Source organism: Meleagris gallopavo, chromosome 4 (assembly GCF_000146605.3).
Source record: "Meleagris gallopavo isolate NT-WF06-2002-E0010 breed Aviagen turkey brand Nicholas breeding stock chromosome 4, Turkey_5.1, whole genome shotgun sequence".
NCBI classification, from domain to species: domain Eukaryota; kingdom Metazoa; phylum Chordata; class Aves; order Galliformes; family Phasianidae; genus Meleagris; species Meleagris gallopavo.
The window spans coordinates 27,163,121-27,171,835 of record NC_015014.2 but is presented as its reverse complement, the minus strand read 5'-3'; the positions used below and the strand labels follow the sequence as shown (position 1 = coordinate 27,171,835).

At 47.5% G+C, this 8,715-nt stretch overlaps 1 protein-coding gene across 1 annotated transcript; it reads right to left on the bottom strand.

Moving 5' to 3' along the window:
* Positions 1 to 4,295: 4,295 nt before the first annotated feature.
* Positions 4,296 to 8,715, bottom strand: LOC104910644 (ectonucleotide pyrophosphatase/phosphodiesterase family member 6-like). Its single transcript, XM_010709773.2, has 3 exons — positions 8,546 to 8,715; positions 7,510 to 7,633; positions 4,296 to 7,206 (listed from the first exon to the last, which is right to left on the bottom strand). Exons 1-3 carry the CDS (start codon positions 8,651 to 8,653, stop codon positions 6,995 to 6,997), a joined length of 444 nt encoding a protein of 147 aa, XP_010708075.1. The 5' UTR covers positions 8,654 to 8,715; the 3' UTR covers positions 4,296 to 6,994.

Sequence of the window (8,715 nt, the reverse complement as noted above, 5' to 3'; positions counted from 1 at the left end):
CTAAATGCTGAGAAAAATGATTCCAGAAATACCATTGGATTTGTGCTGGGAGGGCAGAGCTCATGCTGGTGAGCAGCTTCCTTCCAGCCTCCAAGTCCTCGTGCTGAACAGAGTATTTTTAGCCCTGCTGTCATAGGAGTGACAAATGGGGACTGGGAGCAGGAAATCCCAAGTACATTTTTTAAAATCTTTTTTTCTCATCTCTCATCCTGATAAGCACGGAAGACCTAACCCTATGCTGGCAGCTATTTGAAAACAAGCACAGTAAATAAATCAACCGGCACGTACATGTCTGTGCTCTAGGAAGAAGCCTGTCCTTCTGGAGGGGACGATGTGGAGCAACCCACAGACAGGCTGGGACACTGCTTATCTTAGCATTTGGGAAGCCTCCCCTGCAGCCATGGGACCAGCTTCTTGCTGCCTCAGCTGTGCTCCATCCTCCTCCTGCTGCTCTCCAGCAGGCCCCAGCCACTGGCCCAGCACAGGGAGGCCATGCAGGGAGAAGCTCTCCTGCATCCAGTTTAGTGTTTGCCTCTGGCTTGTTCCCAACGTGAACTTGCCAGAAAATCCCTATTCAGCATCCAGCTGCCACAACTCCCCATGCTTCCACTGGACACAAGCTGATGATGACTTTCAGATGCTTGTCATCAGGCCAGCCATGACCCTGAGCTGAGGCATGGCCCTGGCACAGCTTCTCAGCAAAATAGCTGCATTTTTTCATTTTTAACCTAAGCAAAGTGGTACATTTTTCCCTCTTCTTCAAAAGGAGCAGTGAGACATTTTACCCAATACTGCAAGAAGCTGACGTTTGAGACCTCAACTTCATATGTGTGTATGCATCACATGCAGCCCATGCAACATCTCCAGCTTGACGAAGGGAGCCAGGAGCTCCCGTCTACACATGGCCAGAGCTGTCCCATGCAGGCAAGGGGAGATCCAGAAAGCCCCTCTGCTCCTGGGCACGGCACTGGTGCTGGGAACAGCAGGCGGTGATGATGGAGCACAGGGAGTCTCAGGTCTCACAGGGTTGTGCAGTCTGTCATGCACCCACTGGCCCTGTTGCCTTGACTTCAGGCCAATCTCCCTCTCCAGCCTACAAATGACCCAGGTGTGTGTTGTTACCACCCTCCACCAAGCCTCCCTCCATGCTCAGCCCCAGGGGCTGCCCCAGCACATTCAGCTTTTGCTTTCCATCATCTTCTTTTCTTCACCTACTTCAGAAGAAAGATATTTTTCTTCCAACTGTGGTGTTTTATTTCTAAGTAGTCTCCAGTGGGCTCTAAAGATTTATTATTTGTTCATTACAAGGAAGCTCAAGAGCTCTCACACCTCAGGTAGCCGATGTATTTATTGCTCCTCCTTAGAGGCAGAACGCACTCCCATTACTTTTTTATTATCAGCCATAATCTAACATGCAGCACCCATATTTCTCATGCTCCAGTGCCATACAGCAGATAACAGTTCCACCAAATCACAGGGTGCAGGGAAGTGTTTGAATACACAATGAAAACCCTTCTTATTTTTGATGGCAGAGGCCATCAAAAAAAAACAGAAAACTAAAGCCCTACAGGATGGCAAATAACAGTTTTACAAACCTTCCACTGTGTTGAATATTAGGAAAAATTTCTGAGCGGTTGGGCACTGGAATGAGCTGCCCAAGGAGGTGGTGGAATCACCGTCCCCGGAGGTATTCAAGAATTGTGGAGATGTGGCTCTGAGGAACACAGTTAGTGGGTATGGTGGAATAGAGCTGGGCTAGACTATCTTAGTGGCCTTTTCCAGACTTAATGATTCTGTGGTTCTACGGGAAGGGCTGGAAGGGTCCCAAACTGGCAGGAATGCTGCCAGCAAAGCCCCTCTTGCCTGGGCCCTCGCTCTGGCCATCCCCTGGCCCACAGCACCACCTGCTGCGCTTCGGCCCACAGCTGGGAACCAGCCCCCGCCTGAAAGCAGCGAATGTCTTCACACTGCTGGCAGTATCCTCTCTGCTCGGGCTGCCCCCCTAAAACAAACACAAGGAAAAACTGCTTATCTCAGCCCATCACCGGCCTTCCCTCTTCCCATGTGCATAGGAGGTTTCCACTCAGGAAAGTTCTGAACACCACAAGGCTCTCACGTTCGCCTTGCAACAAAACCTCCTCCCTCCCTTCTCCCATTTCCCACTGTACGTGCAGCAACTTGCTGTATGTTCCCTTCCAGAGGATGCGGAGCGCCTCTGCGCTTACTTTGTGTCCAAAAAAATCATCTCTTCTCTCCAGGAGGAGAAGGCGCGTGATACATCCCAGATGTCTGCACAAGGCAGCAGTCTGCAGACATAACAGATTGCAGGAGGGAGGTGGGGAAGCAAGGAGAAACTGCTGCCACGTGCCCCTCTCAGCAACGGGAGAGCTGTGAGGCTGACACTTTGCTGCACAGACATACGAAATCCTTTAAATGTTACACGTATTTTATTTTCGTGGCACTATCTATGCAATTGTTGAGAACTCCTAAGTGATAATCCCAATGGCAAATTATGAATCCTTCCTAATTTGGATCATATCTGAATTATTGTATGTTTTTTTTCAATGGGACGAAGATCCAGAACAGCAAGCACTGGAGACTGCAGACAGGCTGGAAACCACAAGAACCGCCCATGCTGGTTGGCTTCGGGCAGCCCTAGTTTCCACTGAGCTGACTCAGAAACAACCAGCCCTAAAAGCTGCCCTCACCCTTCCCATCACAGGGCACCCAGGAAATCTTCAAAGCTGTCCTCGCCATCAGCTCTGGCTGTCACACTGGGGGATGCTGCGGGGCTCATGGGGCAGCACCTCCTGTGGGCAGCACCTCCTGGGGTCTTTCATCAGGGGCTTTGCTCTGAGCCCACCCAAGGGCAGACCTTGAGGACGAGGACATGGGGCTGTCACGGCTTTCCTGGGCTGACCCCTGCACCGTCCCACACAACCAGGCACCTCATCTGCCATGGCACGGCCTCTCAGCTTCTACACCGTTCATTCATCCATCTTCCTCCTTTGTATTAATTTTTTAAGCTGTAGCTGTCACATCTGCAACTTACCAGCTGCTTTCCCATTTTTAATTGCCCTCAGAGGACTTCCTCACGAGCCACACCTGCTTTTCTATGGTCCTTCATTTGTCACTGTCCAAACTGGAGAAGGGAGCATTTAAAATTCAGCTTTTATGACTGCGTTGTGTTTCTCCAAACCAGTGAGTAACTGCTGGGCCCTTGCAGGCTTGTATCCATCAGCGCCTGCAAGAAGTAATCCGTGTTTTGCTGGTAAGCTCTCCACATCTCGACCGTTGAATATCTTCCCGGTGGCGGGCCTCGCATTTCTTTTTCCCACTTGATGTACGGACACGGCTGTATGAGACGTGAGGGATCGACTCCGACCAATCTGACCCCGAGGAAGGCCGGCCCCGCTCCGGGCAGGGCTCGGGCACCGCGGCGGGCAGAGGGAGCCCGGGGCCGGGCCCACCGTGCCGGCGGGGGGCGCTCCGCGCCCGGTAATGGCGGCCGAGGCCGTGCGTGCTCCCGTATAACTTCGTATAATGTATGCTATACGAAGTTATGTTCCCGAGCCTGCGGCGTTCGCATCTTCGGCGTTCCTTGCTGCTCGTTCAGAAACGGAAAAACAAAGCAATAAAAGCAGCGAACAGGGAGCTCCCCATTTCCCCTCGCCATCTCTGGACCTCCTTTTCCTCTCCTCAAGCTGGTGAACGGCGCTAACTGATGTTATTTATGATCAACGCGGATACGTTTCTTCCCCCTGCGCACAGGTGCTCTTCTGCTCGCTCAGCCGGCAAAGCTTCCCCAGCAGCCAGGACACCAGCGGCAGCCATGCAAAAGGCTTTTCGGCTGTGCAGATATGTACAAAGCTTGAGAATTAAGGAGTGTAGTCAACTTTAATTCTGAGATGCTTGTGTTTTTGAGTTCTGACATGAACTAGAAGAGTTATCAGTGCAACAGCCAGCTGAGAGACCAGGTCAGCTCTGCCTAGTGAGACCCAGCTGCACAGACAGCAACGCAGATCCAAAGCTCAGAGCAGGCACTGAGCATGTCCCCAGAGAGCTGGGTGCTGTGCAAACACAGGGTGAAAAGATGGCTTCTGTCCCAACGATGGAGGAGGGGCTGTGCACCCCAAGCCGGAGGACATGCAGCAGTGGCGTGTGGAAGATATGAAAGCTCTCAGTGCTATTAATGCAGGCAAACTGACACAAGAAACGGTGGGAAAAAAATGCACCTTTCAAAAGGTTAAATACTGAAATGTGTCTGGAGAAAAGGACGGAACATACAAGCTACAGTAGCTCATGAGATGTATTTAATGTCCCTAAGTCAAATGCTGACAACTTTGCCATTTCTAAACAATGTTATCATTCATCTTTTTGATGACTAATCAGCAAAAGCTTCAAACACTGCTTATCACACACTGATGCAGCAATCAAACAGGAAAGGCAAGGTGTTAAGGATGCTTTTTTTTTCAAAAATCTCACAGTATTTACAAAAGGATGTGTATTTTTATAACAGCATTCTTAGAATTATTCACTCATTCACAATAAGTCGTCGTACAAAAACATCATTCAGAAATACACCCACCTCAGTTGCATAGTGTATAGAAAAACAGGCTGAAGACACTGAATGAGAATGTGAACTGATTCAGAGGTACAAAATTTCAGAGGAAGGAAGACACGCTTCTCCAACATAACCCACTGTAGTACTCCTGAAGCTAATGAGCTTCTTGTAGGTCTGCCATCCAATCTCTCTGTTACAGATCAAGTATGTATTGAGGCATATCAGAATACAGCTGTACACTTTCAGGATTTTTCTTCCGTAAGAGGATACTGGATTATTTTTATAGCAAGAGTTAAAACTGCAGACTGAAGGGACCCACATGTGCTGTATGTATCCTATTGGTTTTGCAGCAAAACTTTCCCATTTTGTCGTTTGGTTATCTTGTGTACGATGATAATTTTCTCACTTTAAAAATGTGCTCCAGTGAATTCATTGAGCCTGGTTCATTAAAGAGCAACAGGGAACTCTGAACACTGGATGCTTGTTTTACAGCTACTGCAAATGCTTAGAAAGCACTAAATTGCCTTTTATACTCAACAGTCTAATAACAAAGACTGATTTTCTCCCTTTTTTTCCCCAATTGATTTGATGGTTCACTTGAGCTTTAAAAAACACATTACATAAATCTTTATAGCTATTACAGAAGTCTTTTGTCAAGTTTAATTTGTTGTGCTTTTTTTTTTTTTCATAGTATAATCATTCACCCTTAAACTCACTGTACCAGAATGGTGCTTGACTCTGGATCCATGTGAATAACAAGCCTTAGAGGTTTATTTTACACAAGGAGGGATCTAAATCCGTCCGAAGGCAGTTTTTCATTGAAAGCTCTTGGTTCAGAGGTATTTCAGAGAAGCTGAGCTCCTCTGAGGGAGTTGCAAAAGACCACGGCCTCCCAAGGAGGAAAGGACACTTTGCCGGATCAGATCCCGTCAGCTCTGTTCTAGAGTGGCTACTTTCACAGCAGAAATTTAATGATGCAGAAAGACCACCTCTCTCCTGACCCATCATGGTATGTACACATCCCATGTTTAACACCGAGGGCTGTGACAAGTGGGCGATTTAACAATTTGGTGGCTTTAAACTTCTGAGCTCACAGAGCTGTGCTGCTGGCTTCATTGTCAGCCTTGTACTGAGCACTGCCCCAGGGAAGATCCATGGCTGCACTGGAGTGAAAGAGTAGGGACAAATTGTTTTTTCAAGGGATTTACTGCACCTGCTGTGTTGATGTTTTCAGGATTACATCATCCATTTGACTTGCCCTTCAGGTGCACTGCCTCTGAGAGCAGCTCCATGCTTTCCTGCTGTATGTATCTTGACTGTTACAACTTTCTTTGGGTTTGGTAATCCAAGGTAGGAATAGTAGCTAGGATTAACAGAGGGAGAGATGGAAAGAGATGCATATGTGTAAACCTCTCTCCCTGCTGCAGAACACCACCTCTAAAAAAAAACATCAGAGGAGCATGCAGCCTACCACAGTGCTTTAAAGGCAGAGAGAAGGAGCTGGTAGAAAAGCAGGAGGTGTTAAAAACCTTCAGAAACACAATTGGGTTAAAGGAAAAAAAAAAAAAAAAAATCCAAGCAGGTGGATATCATCTTCACCAAGGAAAACAGAGAGGCTGCTTCCTCACTGTACTTTGTCCTGAGTGCTAGGTGTCCAGGTGCCATTGCAAGTTCTTCCTCTTTTTGATGTGAAGGATTTCCATCACTCTTCTCCCTCTCCATCCCCCTCTCCAGCTGTACTCCCTGATGCAGTCCCTGTCCTGAGGGCATGCAGTGCCAGGGCTCACTTTAAGGGAAAGTGAAGGAGGAAAGACTAAGAGAGAGGTAGGATGCTCTCACTGCTCTCCTCCTGATCCACCTTTGTTGGCACTCAGATCGCTCAGCAAAGAGCATAGCTCTTTGGCCTGTTTAGACTGGGCTTGGCTGGCATTGTGAGGAGAAGGTGGAGGTCTGCTGGGGTAAAGGACAAACCTGAAAGAGCTCAGGTAAGTGCACCAAGGTCTGTCTCTACACCTGAGCTTCCCACTACCAGCAGCCAGGGTCAGCCTCTCTGTTAAACTTGCTGGGTAAGATGTGTCTGATGTCCAGGGGTATCCACATGCCCCACCAGAAAATGTGGCTGATAGCTGGCCTGAATCCTGCTCCTGTCACCAGTGCTGTAGATTCAGAGCAGCAACACCGGCTTTTCTGGCTGTGTTTAGAGCAGCACACAAATTGGCTCTGCATTATAACTGGCGTAAAAGCCAGTGTGGTCAGATTCACGCCTGGTGCAGCACAGCAGATGGGTGAGGACAGCACGCTAGTAAGGAAGCTATTATTCAAATGAAGAAATTCTTGGGGGGGTGGGGGGAGACGAGGGCGGGGGAAAGGAAGAAGAAAGAAAAAAAAAGAATCAAGTTGCTGGCAACACTGACCAACATTGTTTGGGGATCACAGCAACCAGAAGAGCAAGAGCAGAGTCAGTGCCAGCACACAGCCGCTCCGTGTGCAGAGTGGCACGCGGACAGCCGTGTTCTTCAGCATGCACTCCACCCTGGACCAGGAGCCATTGTTTGGCTGTGGCTGCACTCCTGCCAGGCTGCACATGACGTTGTAAACATCCACAGATCTGATGGGAGGCGCGCGGTAGTTGGATCTGAAATCTGCAGGAAGAGCAGTACAGAGAGGCATCAGCGGGTGCAGCTGCGGGCTCCACTGCTGACATGTGGGGCAAGGGCTTTTCTGCCCTTCCTGGGGCTTAGCCAAGAGGCTGAAGTGCTAAATGTAATATGTATTATGATTTCTATTGTTATATTTGATAATTACAATCTATATAATTTACAGTATAACTTGGCAAAAACTTTTGTTTTGGATGTTTTCATTCACTATCCATTTGCTCAGTGGAATGCCCAGCTGAAGCAGCCCCAGCCACGTCCCTGGCAGGGATGGGGATGATGGCATGATACCTGGCCCATACGCGAGGAAGATGCCCCTCATCTCTCTCAGCTCATTGTCATAGCCGTGCCAGCCGTTCTGCCAGGCCTCTCTCTTCCCTGTGCCATTCTCCCAAAAGGGCAGCTTGTCCCTGCTCTGGGAAAGCAGAATTTGTTAGCAATACAAATACAAAATTATTGTTATTATCATTATTATGAATGTATTGTAATATGTTGGTATGCAAATTTCTTTACGTACAAATCTAATAGATTCTCCACTTAAGAAGCTCTCAGAATTGCCATGTGCACACTAGATATCTCTAGATAACCCACAATCTGACCCTTCTTGTGGCCAGGGGGCTTGGGAGAAATGAGGCATTTTTAGGACAGAATCTGGTGAGCGGGGAGGCTGGTGGAAGAAAAGGTAGTGGAAGTAGAGCTGAAGGACGCGTAGTAAGATCTCAAGATCTTACATAATGGGAACAGTCTTTTCACATCTGGCCAGAGCAGAACTGGCAGATGAATTGGTAGGAAGAAGAGGAGTAAATCAACAAAACTATAATGGCAAATTATGGAGAACGAGAATGTCTATTTTAAGGACCCATCTTAATGATTTAACTTTGTCTAGCTTCAGCATAGCTGTCATGCCTTTAGGCTTTCTTATGCTCACAGCAATATTTGACGTGAGCATTGCTGTCAGCATAACTAAATGATGTAATACTTTGACTCAATGTCCAGCAAAAAAATAATCATAGAATCATAGGTTCTATGGTTCCAAGGTTGGAAAAGACTTCCAAGATCATCCAGTCCAACTGTCCACCTATCACCAATATTTCCCACTAAAGCATATCCCTTAGTATAATATCTAACATCTAAATGTTTCTTGAACAGCTCCAGTGACAGTGAATCCACCACCCCTGGGCAGCCCGCTCCAGCACTTGACCACTCTTTTGGAGAAGCTGTTTTTCCTCACTTTCAACCTGAATCTCCCTTGATATGTTCTTCTTACTATGTTCATGTATGGCACCTTTTCACATTGATACTTACCTATTTTGCTTCTGTACCTTACCTCTGCTATGAACCATCCCTCCTCAGCCACAAGAGTTAGAGGAGACACAAATTTTCCTTTTTTATAGAAAAACCTCTCTGGAATATCCTGTATGTTGTAAACATCCATGTGTTCTACAGCTTTCAATTTTTGATATATCTGCAAAGAAAACAAATGTTAGCACAGCACAT